This window comes from Amblyraja radiata, chromosome 2 (genome assembly GCF_010909765.2).
Source record: "Amblyraja radiata isolate CabotCenter1 chromosome 2, sAmbRad1.1.pri, whole genome shotgun sequence".
NCBI lineage: Eukaryota > Metazoa > Chordata > Chondrichthyes > Rajiformes > Rajidae > Amblyraja > Amblyraja radiata.
In genome coordinates, this window is record NC_045957.1 from 111,030,475 (window position 1) to 111,055,267 (window position 24,793).

The window sequence follows — 24,793 nt, forward strand, 5'->3', positions numbered from 1 at the left end:
CGTCGCGGCGCAAAAAAAACGTAAGGGCAAAGGGGCAATGCCATGGAAAGGGGCAATTCCATGCCGAGAAGTTGAGACGGGAGACAGGGCACCGACTCTCCCGCAAGCGCAGTTCCCGGGACCCATCAGCGGCCGGGATGAACTCTCCAGGGATGGTGAGCGGAGCGCCATACAGCAACTCCGCTGAGGATGATGCCAAATCCTTCTTAGGGGCAGTCCGAATCCCCAACAGCACCCATGGTAGCTCATCCATCCACTCCGGGCCCATAGATCCGGAGCATCAGCTCCTTGAGGCCTGCATACCTACCCCCCGCCGGCTGTTTATCGAGGTACGGCATGACCCGACCGGCTTTTTCTAGGTCGAGAGCCCCTACCACGTAATGGTACTGAGTCTCGTCGACCGTTACGCCGTGGACATGGAACTGGGATTCCACCTGACGAAACCAAACCCCCAGCTACGAGGTCCAAAGGTAGGCAGCTTCAGAGCTACTGCGTTGAGCTCGACCTCGTGGCGGGGTGAGCGCTGTACATTTTTGCGCGAACTTTGTCCAGGATTCCACTCCTGGTCGTCGGGGTCACCAGTGTAGCGGGGACTCCAGGAGACCAGCCAAGAATGAGTCGAAAACGAGTTGTGTGAACATAATGGTGTTTATTACTGCACTGTGCTGCCTCCAACTCCAACTCCGTGACCCGACTTTAAATACCCGGGTCGGACCCCATGACCCAACGCCTCCCACTCCGAGACGCTCAACTCCTCCCTCCTGAGCCAAGGGTTCGCTACCCGTGGCTAGCCACCAGGTACCGCCACAATATATCTTTAAAGCTATTTCTGTATCTGTGTCTGATCGCTGATACTGTACCTCTGCCACTGCGATTGAGGGAACACAGCGTTGGTTCAAGAGTCAAGAGTGTTTTATTGTCATACTAGAGTAAGTGGGACCCGTTGGGTCCCATGTTCACACGGGAGGGCTGGTCCCCCAACGCAATATTCCACCTCTCCACCAATTCCAATATTGGTGGCCAGTGGAGGCTTTCTGGAGTGCTAGTATGGGTGTTATGGGCCAAAGGGACTAGTTTCCAGAGGGATAGTATGGACATTGTGGGCCAAATGGATTCTTGGGCTGGCAGCTCAGTCACTCAGGCCTGGTGGGCTGGCAGCTCAGTCACTCAGGCCTGGTAGGCTGGCAGCTCAGTCACCCAGGCCTGGTGGGCTGGCAGCTCTGTCACTCAGGCATGGTGGGCTGGCAGCTCAGTTACTCAGGCCTGGAGGGCTGGTAGCTCAGTCACTCAGGCCTGGTGGGCTGGCAGCTCAGAAACTGCCAGAAATTCTGCCTAAAACAGGTGAGAGACTTTGTGAGAGAGAAGGGGGAGAGGGTGGAGAATCAATTTTAGACATTTTTCATATTTTTCTGCAGATCACAGCAATGAAGGAGGAAAGTCTATCCTGGCCTGGATCTCACAGGGAGCCAATGAAGGGAGAGAGAAAAATACTGGGGTGAGGTTTAATACTTGCAGGGGGAATACTTACTGTTGGGCCGAAGGGACTCCTCCTGGGCTAGTCCAGGCCCGATGGGCTGAAGGGGCTCTTAAAAAATAGTGAAATCTCACTGAAAGCACTTTTTTTGAACTTTTCCTGGACTGGCACAGGCCAGGATGCTACTTCTGGGCTAATACGGGCATTTTGGGCAAAAGGGGCTGGTTTCTCGGCGAATAGGGGCCTTGCGGGCTGAAATTAGTGGTTTCATGCAGGCCAAACAACTCATTTAATTTCATTTCAGAGCAGGCCAAACAACTCATTGCATTTTCATTACATTTCCATTGCAGTTTCAAGCACAGGGCAGGCCGAACAGCTCATTACATTTTCATTTCATTTGCATTGCCGTTTCAAGCACAGGGCAGGCCAAGCCAAACAGCTCATTGCATTTTCATTTCATTTCCATTGCCATTGCAGTTTCAAGCACAGGGAAGGCCAAGCCAAACAGCTCATTGCATTTTCATTGCAGTTTCTAGCACAGGGCAGGCCAAACAACATTTCATTTTCATTAAGGGCTAACCAATCATTTATTGCAAGTACATTGCAGACTCACAGTTCAGTTGATTCGCAGCCTAGAATGAGAGTCGTGGCCTCTCCCTCACGACCTTGCAGAGTGACTGAGTCATGTTCAGCCGTCCGGGGTTTTATAGTCCTGCCTCCCCCCTCCCCCCCCGGAAGGGGCATTACCTTCATCGGTGATTGACAGGCGAGAGGACTCAAGGTTTTTTTAAACACTCAGAACTTTTTATTTTTTATCGATGGGAAAAATCCTGCTCAGTGGAGGACTGTGAGTAAGATGGCCAAAAATCATAGCAGTATATGTTAGCGTTTTTTCTAAAATCAATATACAGCGCAGACAGATGGAGAGAAGGAATAGGGACGTTTCGGGTCGAGACGTCTGAAGAAGGGCCTCGATCCGAAACGCCACCCATTCCTTCTCTCCAGAGATGCTGCCTGTCCCGCTAAGTTATTCCAGCATTTTGTGTCTATATTTGTTCAAAATTATTAATGGCTTCTGTACAGTGAAACAAAACACGAGCACCGCAAGACTGCCTGAGCACCACAAGGCTGTTTACTCTCCCCTCTCCTTTACTCTCTCTAAACCAGCGTCTCTCAACCTTTTTTACCCTTGCGGAACCTTTGAAATAATTTTCATGTCTCATGGAACCACCTACATAAAAATGATTATATATCTTTATTAATCTCTTTCTTTCTCTTTCATAAGGCAAAAATAATATATTTTTCTGATAACTGGTTTAAGCAAAAAAAAAATTTGTTTTTCTCAAGTTTATTGACAACGCAAAAAAACAAATCAAACTGCTTGTTCAAAACGGAAGCAAATAAAGGCAAACAGAACTAATCTTGCGGGGGGGGGGGGAGAAAAAGAGACAAAGAGAGAAACAAACTTTTGATAAACTAACAAAAATAAACATAAACATACTTAAATTAAAAAAATTCATATAACATCCCCAAATGATGGGTAAAAGTTACTAAATAACGTGGGTGAATGAGGGACTGTACCTGCACGTCAGGAAGCACAGACAGGACCGATGGAGACCGTGCATGCGTCTGTGAGTCATTTGTTGATACACAAATCCGTCACTTACAGCTCCTGTCCACTGACCACTAAAGGCAGTTTCACACTGGCGCCGTATAGACGTCGCTAAATATGATGTCGCTAAATATGCTAAATAGACATCGCTAAGTATGCCGTAGGTGAATAATAAAATCACGAATGTGAAATTAAACACAAAAATGACACAAATGCATTTGCATAAGATTAGCCTATTTATCACTATTTCTCTCGGAACCCCGGTTGAGAAATGGTGCACTACACCAACGACTGCACCTCCACAGACTCCTCTGTCAAGCTTCTCAAGTTTGTGGGCGACACAACCCTGATTGGACTAATCCAGGATGGGGAGGAATCTGCCTACAGACAGGAAGTGACACAGGTGGTATCCTCGTGCCATCGCAACAACCTGGAGCTCAACGCTCTTAAGACGATGGAATTGATTGTAGACTTTAGAAGAGCTCCCCCTCTCCCCACTCACCATCAACAACAACACAGTCACATGTGTGGAGTCATTTATGTTCCTTGGAACCATCATCTCTAGGGACCTTAATTGGGGGGCCACCTTTGACTACATTGTCAAAAAGGCGTAACAGAGGATGTACTTCCTGCAGCAGCTGAGAAAACACAATCTGCCACAGGCAATGATGGTCCAGTTTTATACTGCCATCATAGAGTCTGTCCTCACCTTCTCCATCATGGTCTGGTTTGGCTCAGCCACCAAGCATGACATCCGGAGGCTGCAGCGCATCGTTCGATCACCCGAGAAGGTTATTGGCTGCAACCTTCCCCCCCATCGACGAACTGTACACAGCAAGGGTCAGGAAGAGAGTGGGTAAGATCATGTTTGACCCCTCTCACCCTGGCCACAAACTCTTTGAAGCACTTCCCTCTTGAAGGCGACTCCGGACAGTCAAAGCCGCCACAGCCAGACATAAAAACAGCTGTTGTAGCTCTACTCAACAGCCAAAAGTCTGTAGCCTCCTTTTGCTCTGGTATTTTATTTCATTCTGCACATGTATTTATAATCATATAAATATAATGTTTTATTTCTAATTACTGTATATCGTGTTGTTACTTGCGAGCAAAGCATCAAGGCAAATTCCTTGTATAGGTATGTATACATACTTGGCTAATAAAACGTATTATTTTCAAGAAATTGTTTGAAGTAGTCAAAAGATCAGTAACAGGGATCAAATTGAAGCAACCTACAAAGGTGCCAAATGTGAGAGAACATTTTATTTCACCTGCAGAAAAATACTCTGATAAGACACAAGCTGCCTAAATGTGAATGGGGAGGTGGATAGTGAAGTGGAGGGGGTGGGGAAGGGGAAAACTTGGACTTTTGAAAGTAAATTGGATAAATGCCTGATAAAGAAGAACAAATGCTGTGGGAAAAGAGCTAATAAGGTGAAATAAATCACAGAAAGAAATGGGCTAAGCCTCCTTTTTAGTTTAGTTTAGAGATACAGCACGGAAACAGGCCTTTCAGCTCACTGAGTCCACGCTGACCAGCGATCCCCGTACACTATCTCTGTCCTTCACACTAGGGACAATTTATAATTTTACCAAAGTCAACTTACCTACGAACCCGCACATCTTTGGATTGTGGGAGGAAACCAGAGCAGCCGACAGATAACCCACACAGGCCATGAGGAGCATGTAAACTCCGTAAGTACAACATCCATAGTCAGGATCGTACCCAGGTCTCTGGCGCTCTAAGGCAGCAACTCTACCTCTGCACCACTGTACTAGATTAGTCCAAGATCTGAAGACAGCTAGGGTTCTGACTACATAAAATGAGCGAAGACCTCAAAAGTAGTGGAATAATCCATATTTTATACACTTATAAATAATTTTGCTTTGAATTTTATCTTTTTGTGGCCTTTGAGCTTTTATGTACATTTAATAAAACTGCATGAAAACATTTATCTTGTACTGAACTAATTTTTTTGTTTAATCATTCTTAAAGTGTTAACAGTGTTAAATCTTCCAGCATCAACTTCCCAAACTCGTATGCTGCAGGACCAGTTGATAACTGCAACTAATTGTTTCTTCATGAGATGGAATAAATTAAAATGTCATGTGGGGATGGGAGTGTTAACATCTCATAAAGTCAACTGTTAACACTATTTCACTGGCAACATCTATCTAGTACTCTTAGCTAAAGAACACTGATTGTGTAAGTTACAAAGACTTTTAATGTATAAGTAATTACGATAAAATAAATAAGAATCTATAGCCATAATTTTATGTTTTAATAAGGGGAATGCATGACTACAGGAAGCATTAACCCACTAAATTTTATTCTGGATAGGGCAGATGTCCTATGTAATTCAAATTTTTTTTTGTCTCTCATGGGTCTGATCTGCAAAGGTTTCTAAAACCTGCCGTAACACACTGATGGAAACAGACTGGAAAGTTTGCACTTTAGATAGATACAGTGCAGAAACAGGCCCTTCGGCTCACCGAGTCCAGACCGACTAGCGATCACCCCGTACCCTGACCTACACATACTAAGGACAATTTTACAACTTACTGAAGCCAAATAGCCTATTTAAACCTGTACATCTTTGGAGTGTGGGCGGAAACTGAAGGACCCGGAGAACACCCATGTGATCACGGGGAAGAACGTACAAACTCCGTACGGATAACACCTGCAGTCACTATTGAACCTACAGGTGAGCCACTATGACGCCCCTGTGTCACTCCTTGAAAAGAACAGTCTGAACTTAAGCACAGAGACAAAGAACAACTTGTGAACTCAGGGTTACAAATGATAAAAACCTATGGATTGCTGAGGATTTTTAACAACCCGAAATATTGCCCTTTCAATCCCAAATGCAAATGCAATTTATTTGCTGAACTGAATTGCTCTTTGCAGATGGTGCTACAAATATTGCTCCTGTATCATCCTTCCTATCCAGTGCTACCTGGCTTAGCTTCAAAGTCCATTATCAACGTATCAATGCGTTTGGATCTTTATCATTTTGAACCGTGTCTTTGGTCGACTCTTCCACCCAGCAGCTGTGATCTTTTCAAGATAGAGGGCATCTAGGACAACAAAAAAGGTTGAGTTTAGTTTAGTTTATTGTCACGTGTACCGCGGTACAGTGAAAGGCTTTTGTTGCGTGCTAACCAGTCAGCAGAAGGACAATACATGATTACAATCGAGCTGTGTAGGAAGGAACTGCAGATGCTGGTTTAAACCAAAGATAGGCACAAAATGCTGGAGTAACCCAGGGCAATATCTCTGGAGAGAAGGAATGGGTGAAATTTCAGGTTGAGACCCTTCTTGAGACAATCGAGCTATTGACATAAAAGGAGGAACGTGAATAATGCTGACAATCACCAAGAATAATTTAAAATCAAATTATTTAAAAATCAAAATTGAAGCAAGATTCAATTGAAACATTATATTCTTGTAATGTTAGGCAGTGGTTTTTTGCTGATCTTTGGGAACATGTGAAATAGGACCTTAAGACTGAACCTGCAGCTGAAGACTTGGAAATATTCACTGATAACATGAAGGTGAAAAAGAGTGTCAATAGACAATAGGTGCAGGAGTAGGCCCTTCGAGCCAGCACCACCATTCAATGTGATCATGGCTGATCATCCCCAATCAGTATCCCGTTCCTGCCTTCTCCCCATATCCTCTGACTCCGCTATTTTTAAGAGCCCTATCTAGCTCTCTCTTGAAAGCATCCAGAGAACCTGCCTCCACCGCCCTCTGAGGCAGAGAATTCCACAGACTCACCACCCTCTGTGAGAAAAAGTGTTTCCTTGTCTCCGTTCTAAATGGCTTACTCCTTATTCTTAAACTGTGACCCCTGGTTCTGGTCTCCCCCAACATCGGGAACATGTTTCCTGCCTCTAGCGTGTCCAAGCCCTTAACAATCTTATATGTTTCAATGAGATCTCCTCTCATCCTTCTAAACTCCAGAGTGTACAAGCCCAACTGCTCCATTCTCTCGGCATTTGACAGTCCTGCCATCCCGGGATTAACCGTGTAAACCTACGCTGCACTCCCTCAATAGCAAGAATGTCCTTCCTCAAATTAGGGGGCCAAAACTGCACACAATACTCCAGGTGTGGTCTCACTAGGGCTCTGTACAACTGCAGAAAGACCTCTTTGCTCCTATATTCGATTCCTCTTTTTATAAAGGCCAACATGCATTCACTTTCTTCACTGCCTGCTGTACCAGCATGCTTACTTTCATAGACTGATGTACAAGGACCCCCAGATCCCGTTGCACTTCCCATTTTCCCAACGTGACGCCATTTAGATAGTAATCAGCCTTCCTGTTTTTGCTACCAAAGTGGATAGCCTCACATTTATCCGCATTAAACTTCATCTGCCATGCATCTGCCCACTCCCCCAACCTGTCCAAGTCACGTTGCATTCTCATAGCATCCTCTTCACAGTTCACACTGCCACCCAGCTTTGAGTCATCTGCAAATTTGCTAATGTTACTTTGAATCCCTTCATCCAAATCATTGATGTATATTGTAAATAGCTGCGGTCCCAGCACCGAGCCTTGCGGTACCCCACTAGTCACTGTCTGCCATTCTGAAAGGGACCCGTTAATCCTTACTCTTTGTTTCCTGTCTGCCAACCACTTCTTTATCCATGTCGACACTCTACCCCCAATACCATGTGCCCTAATTTTGCCCACTAATCTCCTATGTGGGACCTTATCAAAGTCCTCTGTTTTGTCACAGCCACACCATGAATTAATCACATCAAAGAAGGTTATACCAGAAAGATCCAAATCAAATTGTAGTTGATTAAAATGCCTCAAGTAGGACCATTGCTGAAATCTCTTGATGCAGATTTTGAGACACAGTGCATTTGTTGCACCACTAATTCACTAATGCAGCTAGCTCCCTTCATTCTCATGGTCAGCCAAGGATGGCCAGTAAATGTTGACCTTGCAAGTGATCCTATACCCCAAAAATGAATGACAAAGCCAACCCCACAGGAGGACGCTATCATTTCTAAAAGTGCAACATATTCATTATCCATGAATGCATGTGAATTTGAATGCGATATTTCACTTAAATATACCCTTTTGTAAATATTATTGCAGTGTACCAGACTATAATATACTAATTGGAAATTTCAGTTCATTTCAGTTTTTAAATGATGTAACAGAACACACTAGAGTCAGAGTCATAGAGTACAGAGATAGGCCATTTGGCCCAACTCGTCCATGCCATCCAAGAAGCCCTATATAAATTTGTCTTATCATTTGCCTGCATTTGGCCCATATCCGTCACATCCATATACCGGGGTACTTGTCCAAATGTCTTTTTAATTTTGTTATTGTACCCGTTTCTGTCAGCTCGATTCACAAACCCAACACCCTCACTGTGAAAAAGTTGCCCCTCAGGGTCCTATTAAATTTTCACTTCTTACCTGAAACCGATGCCCTCTAGTTCACAATTCTCCTACCCTGGAAGAAGAACTTTTGCTTTCACCCTATCCATACCCTTCATGATCTTATACACATCTGTAATATTATTGACTCCAATAGGAAAATTGGTATTGATTTATTATTGGTAATATTGTTGGACCTGAAAGTGAGGAACTTGTACTGTTGTGGAGAAAGCGAAGTTTGGGATGACTGGCTAACTCTCAAACAGGATGAATGGAGTCAGCGAGAAAAATGGTCTTGTTCTGTCCTTTTAGAATGAAATTCTGGGACTGAGACATACCGATGGGGGTGCTTGGGGTTCCAAGTGCTGGCCAAGAAACGATAGCAAGCGTCGCCACATTAGTCCGCTCCCTAGAAACATTATTCCAGTTACCAACCAGAAGAACCTGGGGTCCTGAAAATGAACAATTTTAGTTTTAGTTTAGTTTATTGTCATGTGTACCGAGGTACAGCGAAAATCTTTTTAAGGGTGCTATCCAGTCAGCAGAAAGACAATACATGATTACAATCGAGCCATTTACAGTGTATAGATACATGAAATCATAATTTTATTTGACTTAAGACTTTACTTTAGACGTTAGAGATACAGCGCGGAAACAGGCCCTTCGGCCCAGCGAATCCGTGCCGAACAGCGATCATCCTATACACTAGCATTATCCTACGCACTAGGGACAATTTATAATTTTAACGAAGCCAGTATGTCTTTGGAATGTGGGAGGAAACCGGAGCACCCGAAGGAAACCCACGTGGTCACAGGGATAATGTACAAACTCCATACAGACAGCACCAGCAGTCAGGATTGAACCCGGGTCTCTGGCGCTGTAAGGCAGCAACTCTACCTCATGCCACCTATTCACTTTGCAGCTCCATTTCATTTTGGCACTGTGGCACAGCGGTAGAATTGCTGCCTTACAGCGCCAGAGTCCTGGGTTCAATCGTGACCACGGGAGCTGCCTGTACAGAATTTGCATGTTCTCCTTGTGACCACGTGAGTTTTCTCCTGGTGCTCTGGATTCCTGCCACACTCCAAAGGTTTTGTAAGTTAGACACAAAACGCTGGAGTAATTCGGCAGGTCAGGCAACATCTCTGGAGAAGAGGAATAGGTGACATTTCGGGTCGAGACCCTTCTTCAGACTGACAGTCAGGGGAGAGGTAAACTAGAGGTATGAAAAGTTAGAGAACAAAGAGTTTGTAAGTTAATTGACTTCTCTAAATTGTCCCCAGTATAAGGATAGAACTAATGTAGAGGTATCGTTGGTTGGCGTGGACTCCATGGGCTGAAGGGCCTATTTCCACAGAAGGCTGTGGAGGCCACGTCAGTGGATATTTTTAAGGCAGAGATAGATAGATTTTTGATAAGTACAGGTGTCAGAGGTTATGGGGAAAAGGATGGAGAATGGGGTTAGGAGGAATAGATCAGACATGATTAAATGGCGGAGTATACTTGATGGGCCGAATGGCCTAATGCTATTCCTGTCACATATAACCTTATGATTTCCATGCTGTACCTTAAAAACTAAACAAAAATCTACTGGACATTCTCACTGACAATCAATTGCAGGGAGGAAAGACTGCCCATTTTATCGCCAGCTCTCTGCTCTTTCTTCAGGGTCAGGGCAAACGAACATCAACCTGGCCTAAGATAGCACCATGCCTCAGCTCAGCCCTCCCACTGTATTTCATCTGTGACGTTCATCGCCAAAACCGTATGTCAAACCAACCTCACCTCTTCGAAGGAGGATTCCAAGTTCATGCCAAAGGCAACGCCAAGGATTCCAAAGAGGGAAATGGAAAACGTTCCCATCGTCAGCTGGAGGTTCAAACGCATCATCACATTGCGATGGCTGCGGAAAACCAAAATCAATCAGTGCACATCCACAGATCCCGGAAGTAAGTAAGTAAGTTTATTGGCCAAGTATTCACGTACAAGGAATTTGCCTTGGTGCTCCGCCCACAAGTAATAACATGACATACAGTGACAGTTACGAATGACTCAGAAAACACTAAACATTAATAATAATAAAACATTAATGATAAAACACCATTGATCAAGCATGTGAACCAACAAAATACCAGATCAAAGGGAGGCTACAGATTTTTGGCTGTTGAGTAGAGCAACTACTCGTGGATAAAAACTGTTTTTATGTCTGGCTGTGGCAGCTTTGACAATCCGGAGTCGCCTTCCAGATGAAAGTGATTCAAATAGTTTGTGGCCAGGGTGAGAGGGAAGGAGCAAGTTCTACAGCAAAACATGTACGATGACATCAAGTCTTCGGGAGCAATTTTCAGTCTGATGGTACAATATTTTAAAGCTAAACTTTGCGCTTTATGCAATCAACATTAGTGCCCAATTGGTTGTTTTTAAAACCAACACCTGTGTTGCAAGGGACTTCGCAGAAGTGGAAGGAATAAACTATCAAGAGGAGAAAATAAGAGATATGAATAGACAAAATGCTGGAGTAACTCAAATGGGTCACGCGGCATCTCTGGAGAAAAGGTCACCTATTTCTTTTCTCCAGCGATGCTGCCTGACCCACTGAGTTACTCCAGCATTTTGTGTCTATCTTCAGTGTAAACCAGCATCTGCAGTTTCTTCCTACAAAAAGAAGAGACAAGGATTGGCAGGTGAGGTGGGGGGTGGATACTGGGTAGGATGGGTGGTGTTGAGCAAAAGCTTACTTCAAGACAAGGAAAACTGGGGAAAAGTTTCACAGCAAGTGTTCCATATAAATACATCCTTGTTGGTGAGACGAAGCTAAAGGGATGAAAAGAGAACTCGTACCAGAGTCAAAGAAGAGTGGAAAATAACAGATTAAAAAAAATATTTTGTTTGTTGTCATGTGTACCAAGGTACAGTGAAAAGCTTTTCATAAAAAGCTGGAGTCCCTCAGTGGGACAGGTAGCATCTCTGGAGAGAAGGAATGGGTGACGTTTCGGGTCGAGACCCTTCTTTAGACTTTTTTGAAGAAGGGTCCTGACCCAAAACGTCACCCAATCCTTCTCTCCAGAGATGCTTCCTGTCTGGCTGAGTTACTCCAGCCTTTTATGTCTATCTTCGGTTTAAACCAGCATCTGCAGTTCCTCTTACACAGTGAAAACCTTTTGTTGCGTGCTAACCAGTCAGCAGAAAGACAATACATAGAAACATAGGTGCAGGAGTAGGCTATTCGGCCCTTCGAGCCAGCACCGCCATTCAATATGATCATGGCTGATCTAAAATCAGTACCCCGTTCCTGCTTTTTCCCCCATATCCCTTGATTCTTTTAGCCCCAAGAGCTAAATCTAACTTTATCTAGAAAATAGCCAGTGAATTGGCCTCCAATGCCTTCTGTGGTCGAGAATTCCACAGGTCCACAACTCTCTGGGTGATGAAGTTTTTCCTCATCTCAGTCCTAAATGACCCCTTTTTCTTAAGCTGTGACCCCTGGTTCTGGACTCCCCCAACATCGGGAACATTTTTCCTGCATCTAGCCTGTCCAATGCTTTAAGAATTTTATATGTTTCTATAAGATTCCTTCTCATCCTTCTAAATTCCATTAAATACAAGCCCCGTCGACCCATTCTTTCATCATTTGTCAGTCCCGCCATCCCGGGAATTAACCTAGTGAACCTACGCTGCACTCCCTCAATAGCAATATGTCCATCCTCAAATTAGGAGACTAAAATTGCGCACAATACTCCAGGTGCAGTCTCACCAGGGCCCTGTACAACTGCAGTAGGACCTCCTTGCTCCTAAACTCAAATCCTCTTGCAATGAAGGCCAACATGCCATTATTTTTCTCCACTGCCTGCTCTACCTGCATGCTTACTTTCAGTGACTGATATACAAGCACACCCAGGTCTAGATGTATCTTCTGAACCTTCTGAATTTGTAGTCGGCAGGGCAGTACTCTGCATATTGCCAACTTGGATGTGTTGTGCACACTAACGTGCTGTTAATGTCCCCTTAAAACTGTCTAGTGAAGGTGATTTCTTTCATGCTCTTTTTTCTACATATAGAGTATAAAATCATGAGGGGAATATATAGGGTGAATGCACATAATCTTTTACCCAGAGTTGGGGAAATTGAACCAGAGGGCATAGGTTTAAGGGAAGAGGGGAAGGATTAAATAGAAACCCGAGGGGCAACTTTTTCTACACAGAGGGTGGAGGGTGTATGGACCGAGCTGCCAGAGGAGGTAGTTGAGGCTGGTACTATAACACCAAAAGTCAAAGTCAATATCAAATTTATTAATCACATGCACCAACTAAGGTACAGTGAAATTAATTTGCCAGCAGCGATACAGTTGAAAAAAAGAACACAATACACAATAGAATTTAACACAAACATCCACCACAGCATTCTTCACTGTGGTGGAAGGCAACAAAGTTCAATCAGTCCTCCTCCAACACAAGAAATTTGGGCAAGTACACAGCTAGAAAATGTTAATATGGATTGGATATGGGCCAAACGGGACTAACTTAGATGGGGCATCTTGATTAGCACGGAAAAGTGAGGCCTGTTTCTGTGCTGCATGACTAATTTCTGCAAGACTATTTGGCATACAACAGATTTCCTTTATACACCTGGTCAATGCACAATGTGTATGTATTTTGGCACTGATCCTCTTTTATTTGAAACTCAGTTTAGGAAGCCAATATCAACTCTAGGCCATCGAACCCTTCCGTAACAGAACCGCTACGATTAAATTACTGAGGTCACTGGTAAATCATTGAAGCACAAAACAGATATTTGACTAACCCCACCATGGAGAGATGTGCAAGCACCACGGCATTAGGTTGTCTGGAAATTTTCCTTCATCCTGGACTAACGTCACTTCCCATTACAACACAAGAGCAGCCTGGCAATTTACTGAGCTATTCATGATGTGTCGGGAGTAAGTGGCGTCTTGCCTTTTGGAAGAGGTTGCTCTTGGGAGGTGGGAGGTGTTGTGGTGTAGTCCTGAAAGGTGAATGAATCTTCGAGCAGCTCTGAGCCTATTTCAACGAGACGAGTGTCAGGTGCAAGAAGATCACAATGGTTCAAAAAAAGCACCACTGAATCATCGAGAGCGCCTCTTGCATCCGACATGTGTCTCATTTTAGATGGGCTCAGAGCTGCTCGAAGATTCATTCACCTTTCAGGACTACACCACAACACCTCCCAAATCGTACAAACTCTGTACAGACAGCACCCGTAGTCAGGATCGAACCTGGGTCTCTGCAGCTGTAAGGCAGCAACTCTACCACAGCGCCATTTAAAACTTGATGTAGGTACTTTGCCGGCTTTACCTTCAACTAAACGTCATTCCCTTATCATGTATCTATACACCGTGAATGGCTCGATTGTAATCATGTATTGTCTTTCCGCTGACTGGTTAGCAAAGAACTAAAGGGCCTGTCCCACTTGGGCGTCATCTGCGCATCATTTACGCGAAAGTCCGGTAGTGACTGACGCGCAAAAATCGTCTAGCAGTATGACAGTCGCGCACCAAGTGCTCTTGAGGGCCCTGCTTCTTTTGAGAGCCATTTGCGATGTCGTTCGTACTTAGCCCGAACTCCGTGACAAGGATTTTCCCAATGAAAATCAAAGATAATATGGTGAAAAAATTTCAAAACTACGCGCGCTTTATACCCGGGTGGTCACGTGGTGCGGCGCTCAAATGTTGTGCAAATGGCGCGACGACGGCGTATGGGCGGCGCATGGTTACGGATGTTGATGCACGGTGACGCATAATAAATTAGCATTGGCAATGTTCACCGTCACCGTGCGTATCCATGCGTCACCACACGCTACGTCAGCATACACCATCAGTACGTCAGCGTGCGCAAGGGATACATCACGCAGGTGGCATGCAAGGATTTTGAGCAATGCAAAATCCTGGGGAGCCGCACGTTACCTTGCGCCACTGCATACGCCACCACGCCTCACCACGCGCCATGCGCGCGTCACGATGCGCCAACAAATTTCTAGGATGTCACGTAAATGACGTGCAAATTACGCCCAAGTGGGACAGGCCCTTAAAGCTTTTCATTGTACCTCGGTTCACGTGACAATAAACTAAACTGAAATACGGGGGAAGGGATGCACATAATGTAGCAAATACACCATGATTCTCCGGAAATGATTCTCCGGGCCTCCGGAAGTGGCGGCACTGCCCTAGCACCTGCGGCTCACCTGCAGTCAGTTTGTTTTTTCTTTTTTTGTTTTCTTTTTGTCCTGTTTTAGTTCATTTTAGTTTATTTAGGTTGTGTATGTGTTGGGGGGTGGGGGGGGGGGGAGAAACATGTTTTTGGTTTCTTCCTTCGGGGGGGATGCGACCTTTTCTTGTCATATCCCCCGTCTCCTCCGTCTGCGCTGAGGCCTAATGGCGGAGCTGGCGGCCTCCAACTGGGACTGACCTCGAGGCTCCGGAGGCAGAGCGAGCCAGGACTTACCAACGCGAGGCTGGCCGACTTCGGGGCTGTGGTGGCGTTCCGGCGGCGGCGACCCGACTTCGGAGCCTCGGCCGCGGGCCCAGTGGACGACATCGTCGGGTGCTCGCAGGTCCCAGGTTGGTGACCTGTTTATCCGGAGCTCCCGCAACAACAGCTTCGTCCGCTGGACTGGAGGGCGCAGCTTCGGCAGCTTTGACCGCCCCGGGCTGCGGAGTTTGAACCGGCTCGTTCGAGGAGCTCGGATTCAGCCGTGGGACTTGCTTACCACCACCCGGCGTGGTCACAACATCGGAGGCCTGGATCGCCTCAGCGCAGAGGGAGAACAAGGAGGGAAGAGACAAGGACTTTAAGACTTTTGCTTTCCATCACAGTGAGGAGGTGCCTGGTGGACTCGCTGTGATGGATGTTAAATCTGTGTTTATTGTGTGTTTTGTTATTTTATTCTATGTTATGACTGCAAGGCACGAAATTTCGTTCAGACTGAAAAGTCAGAATAACAATTGTATTGTATTGTATTGTATTCAAATTTATTGTCATTGTCTCAATTAATAATAATAATAATAAATTTTATTTATGGGCGCCTTTCAAGAATCTCAAGGACACCTTACAAAAATTGAGCATGTAGAGGAAAAACATGTAAGGGGAATGAAATAAATAGTAGAGACATGACTAGTACACAAAGTAAAGACAGAATTCAATACAAAACACAGTATGAGGCAATTAATGCACAGATGAAAAGGGACGGGGACGTGGGGCTAAGGATAGGCAGAGGTGAAGAGATGGGTCTTGAGGCGGGACTGGAAAATGGTGAGGGACACGGAATTGCGGATCAGTTGGGGGAGGGAGTTCCAGAGCCTGGGAGCTGCCCTGGAGAAGGCTCTGTCCCCAAAACTGCGGAGGTTGGACTTGTGGATGGAGAGGAGACCGGCTGATGTGGATCTGAGGGACCGTGAGGGTTGGTAGGGGGAGAGGAGGTCAGTGAGATATGGGGGGGCCAGATGGTGGAGGGCTTTGTAGGTGAGGACCAGGATTTTGTAGGTGATCCGGTGGGAGATGGGAAGCCAGTGAAGTTTTTTGAGGACTGGAGTGATGTGATGCCAGGATTTGATGTGGGTGATGAGTCGGGCGTCTGCGTTCTGGACCAGTTGGAGTCGGTTGATGTAGGTGGAGCTGATGCCAAGGAGAAGTGAGTTGCAATAGTCCAGTCGGGAGGAGATGAAGGCATGGATGAGTCTTTCAGCAGCGGGCGGTGTGAGAGAGGGTCTGAGTTTGGCGATGTTGCGGAGATGAAAGAAGGAGGTTTTAATGACATGGCGGATGTGAGGCTCAAGGGAGAGGGTGGAATCAAAGATCACGCCAAGGTTGCGGGCCTGGGGAGATGGGGAGACAGTGGTGCCGTCGATGGTGAGAGTGGGGTTATTGATTAGAGACAACGAAATGAATTTCCCTTTACAGTCAGTATCATAAAAATAAATAAATAATAAATAATAAAACATATTAAAAATAAAATAGAATTTAAAAAAAAGCACAAACACAGAAAGTCCACGACACAACATAACACAATGGCACCAAGGTGAGGAAGGCACCATAGTCCAGCCAGCCTCCCCTCCGATCTTCCCAGATGTTCACCCGTGGTCGGGGCCTTCCGAGCACCCGCAGTCGCCACCCCGGGCGGCCCGATGCTCAGGCCCTCTCGCCGGGCTGATGGAACGCCGATGCCGAACCCCGACGGTGAAAATCCTCCTCAGCGGCCCGGACCTCCCGATCAGCCGCCTCCCACTGGAGTCCGCAGCTCCCGAGTCCGCAGGCCGAGCCGGGCAGAGTCGCAGGACCCCACGATGTTTGTCAGTGCCGCTCGCGTTGGGAGCTCCGCGAACCACAGCTCCAGGATGTCGGTGCCGCAGGCCCAGCACTCTGGGCTCCAGACGGCGATCCCCGGTAAGGCATCGCCAGCCCCGCGATGTATCAGCGCTGTCCCGCCGCTGCTGGAGCTCTGGTCGGTCCAGGCAGGAAAGGCCGCGCCAATCCAGTAGGTAGGCCGCTGGGGGGGGGAGGCGGGGACGCGACTCGAATAATAGTCGCGTCCTCTCCAGGAAGCGACTGAAGGACGGTATCCCCCTTACCGTACCCTCTCCCCCCACATCAAAACATTTAAAAAAAACATTAAAAAACACACTTCAACATAACAAAAAAAACAAAAAGATACAAGAAAGGATACTTGATACTTGATTCATTGAGGGGAGGGATGCAGACATTAACCAACCTGTCCAAGTTGATAAAAATGATGCTCTCAGAATCATCAATCAACACCTTCAGCTCCCGTGCTGCATTGGCCAGGTCTTCGGCCTGTCGGTAATAATTTTCAAGAAGGAGTTCCATCTCTTCTGTGAGGTCGATTCTGGAATTACTCTGATGACTGCAAACCAACAAACTATCAGTTTAACACTATGGGCTTCAACTCCAGCATTGCAAACTTTTCATGGTCACATTCACTTTTGATGGAGCTTCTAAAAAATATTTCACATTATAGATAGTACAGTTTTCACTTCGAAAAGCATAATTCCTCCACACCTCTTGAAGCATCATTACTGTGAAGAATGCAACTGACGGTGAATGGTACTTGATTGTCACATGTACCCAAGTATGGGTGGTGCAGCGGTAGAGTTACTGCCTCACGGCACCAGAGTTCCGGGTTCGAACCTGACTACGGGTGCTGCCTGTACTGAGTTTGTTTGTTCAACCCGTGACAGTGTGGCTTTTCTCCAGGTGCCCAGGTTTGCTCCCACACTCCAGGTTATGTAGGTTAATCAGCTTCGGTAAAATTATAAATTGTCCCTAGTGTGTGTAGGATAGAGCTAGTGTATGGAGATTGCTGGTTGGCACGGACTCGGTGGGCTGAAGGGCCTGTTTCCGCGCTGTATCTAGAATTTAAACTAAAACTAAAGTACAGTGAAATTATTTTTTGCACACAGTTCAGTGACAGTCTTGCTATACATTAAGCATAATCATACCAAGCATTACTGAGTCTGAAGATGGGGCTCAACCTGAAATGTCACCTACCCATGTTCTCCAGTGATAACGCCTGACCCCCTGAGTTACTACAGCATTTTGTGTCTTTATTTTGGTAAACAGGCATCTGCAGTTCATTGTTTCTACTAAGTATTACCCCTCCCTTCCTATTCCTAAGGTCACATTTGGCTGCATCTGAGGAATTATTTATGTTTTCTTTAGTTTAGTTTAGTGATACAACGCGGAAACAGGCCCTTCGGCCCACCAAGTCCGCGCCGACCAGCAATCCCCTCACTCTAACATTAACACCAAGCCAATTCACCTAGAAACCTGGAGTCTTTGGAGTGTGGAAGGAAACCGAAGATCTCGGAGAAAATCCATGCAGGGTCAAGGGGAGAACTCCGTATAGCCAGCACCCGTAGTCGGGATCGAACCTGGGTCTCCGGCGCTGCAAGCGCTGAATGGCAGCAACTCTACCACTGCGTCACCGTACCTTTAGACTTTAGAGATACAGTGTGGAAATGGGCCCTTCGGCCCGCCGTGTCTGCGCCGCCCAATGATCACACATACACTAGCACTATCCTACACACTAGGGACAATTTAACAACGTACCAAAGCCAATTAACCTACAAACCTGTACGTCTTTGGAGCGTGGGAGGAAACCTAAGCACCCGGACACAGGGAGAATGTGCAAATTCCATACAGATAGCACCTGAAGGCAGGCTTGAACCGGGGTCTCTGGCATTGTAAGGCAGCAACTCTACCGCTGCGCCACTGTGCGGCCCCACATTTGTAGGATGCTACATACCAAAAAACCTGGTTATCAGATTGCAGACATTTTTTAATGCTCTCCCCATCCTTCCTTTCTATGCAAATTAAAACCTAACTTTTTCTAACTTTTCCCAGCTCCGGTAAAAGGTTGCAGACTGGAAACGTTACCACTGTTGCTCTCTCCAGAATTGCACTACACCCACTGAGTATCCCCAGCATTTTCTGTCTTCATTAAACTAGACTGTCGGTATTAAAAAAATCACTATGAGGTGAAACACAATAGAATCTAACGCCAGGTATAGGTACTGTATATACCTGGGTATAGCTTTATACCTGCATATACCTGGGTATAGTTAGAAACCTGTATATACTAAAAAATGTAAAATTTAAATAGTATATACCATTTTCCATACTTATTAATACAAATGTCATCTGCTTAAAAAATGTACCTTCTTAAGCAGAAGTTTTTTTGCGATTCCACATGGCTTGCTATTTAGAGTGAGGGGTAAAGTTCTCTATTTCTCAATTTAATCAAAGTAAAAGCTGATCCCTATGCTTTCTTCACTGCTCGCTGATGAAATTGAAAGTGGTCATACCCGGGAGACTTTTAACATGGGTGACAATAAGGAAAGCTCTATACATACGAAACAAGTTGCTCGCTGGTGAGACAAAGTTCTTTTAGCAGCTTCTCTTCATCTAGAATCTCCAGCAACGTCTCCTTGAAGACCTTTACGTCCGTCTCGAATCCAGACAAGCTTGGAAATAACACAGGTGAAAAATACTGAGAAAGTGCAATATAAGCTATGCACATTTCTTTGTATGCACACATTCTCTACCTTACAGTGCTAGGGACCCGGGTTCGATCCTGACTACGGGTGTTGTCTGTACCGAGTTTGTACATTCTTCCTGTGACCTGTGTGTGTTTTCTCTGGTTTCCTCCCACACTCCAAAGAAGTACATGTTTGTAGGCTAATTGGCTTGGTAAAATTCTAAATTGTCCTTTGTGCGTGTAGTGTAGGATTAGTGTGTGGCGTGGACTCGGCGGGCCGAAGGGCATGTTTCTTCGCTATATCTCTAAACTACACTAAACTAATCATTTGTAGCAATTTATTATAAACGTGAATGTCACAATTAATTTAATACAAAGTTCTGGAGCAATTCAGCGGGTCAGACAGCATCTCCAGAGAACCTGGATAGGTGATCGATAGGATAGAAGACCGAAAAAGGTGAATTTATTATGGGGAACAAGGAAATGGCAGATGAGTTGAATAGGTACTTTGGATCTGTCTTCACTAAGGAGGACATAAACAATTTTCCTGATATAGTAGTGGCCAGGGGATTTGGGGTGACAGAGGAACTGAGGAAATCCACATTAGGTAGGAAATGGTGTTGGATAGATTGATGGGACTGAAGGCTGATAAATCCCCAGGGCCTGATGGTCTGCATCCCAGGGTACTTAAGGAAGTGGCTCTAGAAATCGTGGATGCATTGGTGATAATTTTCCAATGTTCTTTTGACTCAGGATCAGTTCCTGCGGATTGGAGGGTAGCTAATGTTATCCCACTTTTAAAGAAAGGCGGGAGAGAGAAAACAGGGAATTATAGACCAGTTAGCCTGACATCAGTGGTGGGGAAGATGCTGGAGTCAATTATAAAAGATGAGATAGCCGAACATTTGGATAGCAGTAACAGGATAGGTCCGAATCAGCATGGATTTCCGAAGGGGAAATCATGCTTGACTAATCTTCTGGAATTTTTTGAAGATGTAACTAGGAAAATGGACAAGGGAGAGCCAGTGGATGTAGTGTACCTGGACTTTCAGAAAACATTTGATAAGGTCCCACATAGGAGATTAGTGGGCAAAATTAGGGCACATGGTATTGGGGGTAGAGTGCTGACATGGATAGAGAAGTGGTTGGCAGATATGAAACAAAGAGTAGGGATTAACGGGTCCCTTTCAGAATGGCAGGCAGTGACTAGTGGGGTACCGCAAGGCTCGGTGCTGGTACCGCAGCTATTTACAATATACATCAATTATTTGGATGAAGGGATGCAAAGTAACATTAGCAAATTTGCAGATGACACAAAGCTGGGTGGCAGTGTGAACTGTGAGGAGGATGCTATGAGAATGCAGGGTGACTTGGACTGGTTGGAGGAGTGGGCAGATGCATGGCAGATGAAGTTTAATGCGGATAAATGTGAGGTTATCTGCTTTGGTAGCAAAAACAGGAAGGCTGATTACTATCTAAATGGCGACAAGTTGGGAAAAGGGGAAGTACAACGGGATCTGTGGGTCCTTGTACATCAGTCTATGAAAGTAAGCATGCAGGTACAGCAGGCAGTGAAGAAAGCGAATGGCATGTTGGCCTTTATAAAAAGAGGAATCGAATATAGGAGCAAAGAGGTCCTTCTGCAGTTGGACAGGGCCCTAGTGAGACCACACCTAGAATATTGTGTACAGTTTTGGTCCCCTAATTTGAGGAAGGACATTCTTGCTATTGAGGGAGCACAGCGTAGGTTTACAAGGTTAATTCCCGGGATGGCAGGACTGTCATATGCTGAGAGAATGGAGCGGCTGGGCTTGTACACTCTGGAGTTCAGAAGAATGAGAGGGGATCTCATTGAAATATATATGATTGTTAAGGGCTTGGACACGCTAGAGGCAGGAAACATGTTCCCGATGTTGGGGGATACCAGAACCAGCGGCCACAGTTTAAGAATAAGGAGTAAGCCATTTAGAACGGAGACGAGGAAACACTTTTTCTCACAGAGAGTGGTGAGTCTGTGGAATTCTCTGCCTCAGAGGTTGGTGGAGACAGGTCCTCTGGATGCTTTCAAGAGAGAGCTAGATAGGACTTAAAAATAGCGGATTCCGGGTATATGGGGAGAAGGCAGGAACGGTTGGGGATGATCAGCCATGATCACATTGAATGGCGGTGCTGGCTCGAAGGGCCGAATGGCCTACTCCTGCACATATTGTCTATTGTCTATTGTCTCTCCACCCGAAACATCAGCTGTCCATGTTCTCCAGAGTTGCTGCCTGATCCGCTGAGTTACTCCAGCGCTTTGTGTCTTTTTTTGTAGCGCAACATCGGCAGTTCTTTGTACCTACAATTAATTTGACTATGTAAATGGTACATTTATGCCCTTCGTTCTATCAGTGAAGATAATCTGTAGTTAGATACAAAGTCTTTGCCATGATTTTTATGGTTCATAGTTCCAGGAGCGAATCCTGGCCTCCATTTATGTTATGAGACTAAGCGGAGGTTGGGCGATTGTTTCGCCGAACACCTCCGCTCAGTCCACAATAACCTACCTGAACTCCCGGTGGCTCAGCACTTCAACTCCCCCTCCCATTCCCAATCCGACCTCTCTGTCCTGGGTCTCCTCCATTGCCAGAGTGAGCAACACCGGAAATTGGAGGAACAGCACCTCATATTCCGCCTGGGTTGCTTGCGTCCGGTGGCATGAACATTGAATTCTCCCAATTTTGCTAGCCCTTGCTGTCTCCTCCCCTTCCTTAACCCTCGAGCTGTCTCCTCCCACCCTCCCATCCGCCCGCCCTCGGGCTCCTCCTCCTCCTCCCCTTTTCCTTCCTTCTCCCCCCCCCCCCACCCCCCATCAGTCTGAAGAAGGGTTTTGGCCCGAAACGTCGCCTATTTCCTTCGCTCCATAGATGCTGCTGCACCCGCTGAGTTTCTCCAGCATTTTTGTGTACCCTCCACTTATGACTACTTGGAGTTTCCTTGTTTTCCCTGAAACTGCATGGGTTACGTCTGATTGTTCCATCCTCCTACATCCCAAAGATGTACAGGCTGGTATATTATTGATGACTGTAAGTTGCCATTAACGTGAAGCGAGTGGTAGTTATGTGATACAGCGCAGTCCTGGCTGACCAATGATACTCATAGACTAGCACTATCCTACACACTAGGGACAATTTACAATCTTTACCAAAGCCAATTAACCTACAAACCTAAGATAGACACAAAAAGCTGGAGTATCTCAGCAGGGCAGGCAGCATCTCTGGGGCGAAGGAATGGGTGATGTTTTGGGTCGAGACCCTTCTTCAGTCCGTCTGAACTTACCTAATCTTCCGGTTGCTAAACACTTTAATTCTCCTTCCCAATCCCACAGAGACCTTTCTGTCCTAGGTCTCCTCCATTGTCAGAAAGCAGTCTAAAGAAGGGTCTCGACCTGAAACATCACCCATTCCTTCTCTCCAGAGATGCTGCCTGTCCTGCTGAGTTACACCAGCTTTTTGTGTCTATCTTCGGTTTAAACCAGCATCTGCAGTTCCTTCCGACACCAAAACCTACAAACCTACCCACGCGGTCACGGGGAGAATGCACAAATTAGCCAGCACGAGTAGTCAGGATCGAACCCGGGTCTCTGGCGCTGTAAGCCAACAACTCTACTGCAGCGCCACCGTGCCATAGAAACTAGTACAAATTGATGGGATTGTAGGAAGGTAAAAAATAGGCAAAATAGGCAGAAATGGGTACTTGATGAGTGACACAGGCTCAATGGCCTTTTCCACATCGCATGTCTATGTTTTTTCACAGTACAGCAAAAAAGGCCGGAATGATGGGGGGAAATTCCATAAGCTTAAATTCCACTTTCATGACAAATTCTGTTGAAGATTTGTCAGCTTCTAGGTTTCATGCACACATTATTTACTGCAATTTTAGCCTGAATGCAATTGATACATTTTATAACAACAGGCATTTATAAAACAGCTTTCACACGGTGAAAGATCCAAAGATCACTAACCCATGTAAAGAGGGAGAGAGATGATCAAAAGTTAGAGTTAGGTTCAGAAACAAGGAACTGCAGGTTTACAAAAGAACTTTCCTTACATAAACTTTCCTTACCCTGTCTATTTGACCAGGTTTTTCTGTACCTGACAATAATAAACCTAAATATTAAAAAAAGTGCTGGAGTCACTCAGCTGGTCAGGCAGCATCTGTGGAGGGAGGCCCTTCTTCAGACCCAGCCCAATCTTTCCCGACCCAAAACATCACCCAGAGACACTACCTGATCTGCTGAGTTACTCCAGCACATTATGTGTGTATTTTTTTTTTAACATTAAGGTTTATTATTGTCATGTGTACCGAGACATGGACTGGAGAGACCTGGTCAAATAGGCAGGGTAAGGAATGCTTTAACAGGATAGGGATGATTTGGGAGGGAATTTTAGGGCTGAGAACCTAGGAAGTTGAAGAGTCACAACAGGGGAATATTTGAAAGATCTGGTATAAACTGGAAGGTAGATGGAGAAGGGCAGGGATCTATAAGGCTGGGGGAAATTTAGAGAGAGGGGAAAATCCATAAAGATATATTGAGTGCAGCACAGTGGCACAGCGGCAGAGTTGCTGCATTACAGCGCTAGAAACCCATGTTCGATCCCAACCACGGGTGCTGTCTATATGGAGTTTGTACGTGACCGCGTGGTCTTTCCCCGGGTGCTGCGGTTTCCTCCCACATTCCAAAGATGTACAGGTTCGTAGGTTAATTGGCTTTGATAGAGATTGTAAATTGTCCCTAGTGTGTAGGATAGTGCTCGTGTATGGGGATCGCTGGTTGGCATGGACTCGGTGGGCCGAAGAACCAGTTTCCGCGCCCTATCACTAAACTGAACATTTGAAGATGAGGATGAATATTTTAAGCTCTTGATATTTTTCAGAATCCAATATAGAACCAAGCACTGGGATGATGGGTTATAGATGAGAATCACCAAATTTAAACGTTTTGGTTTTAAGAAGTACAGATTTGCCAAAGATAATCATGACGTAGTGAATGGTGGCATGGCAGCATTATGGTGGTATGGAGACATGGAGTCATGCCCTTTGGCTCACTAAAGCCCCTGTCCCACTTAGGAGACCTAAACAGCAACCTCTGGTGACCTTGCCCGCTACCCAAAAAAAAATCAATGTTGAGGTGACCTGCAACCTCCTACCACCTCCAATGCATATGTTGGAAACCTTCCTCAACTATGAAGAAAACCGGCTTCGACTAGACCTGCGACAAAAAAATTATCGATTTTTAAAA

General features: G+C 45.6%; 1 protein-coding gene across 2 annotated transcripts in view; it reads right to left on the minus strand.

Moving 5' to 3' along the window:
- Window positions 1-3,978: 3,978 nt before the first annotated feature.
- The window catches only part of mrs2 (magnesium transporter MRS2), a 35,990-nt gene continuing 15,175 nt past the window's right edge, over window positions 3,979-24,793 (minus strand). For both annotated transcript variants that reach the window (XM_033013558.1, XM_033013552.1), the window contains exons 7-11: window positions 19,388-19,498; window positions 17,227-17,379; window positions 10,273-10,390; window positions 8,826-8,939; window positions 3,979-6,161 (exon numbers count right to left, since the gene is read on the minus strand). In XM_033013558.1, coding sequence (XP_032869449.1) covers window positions 6,093-6,161; window positions 8,826-8,939; window positions 10,273-10,390; window positions 17,227-17,379; window positions 19,388-19,498 — 565 coding nt within the window. In that variant the 3' untranslated portion in view covers window positions 3,979-6,092. The remainder of the gene's footprint in view (window positions 6,162-8,825; window positions 8,940-10,272; window positions 10,391-17,226; window positions 17,380-19,387; window positions 19,499-24,793) is intronic.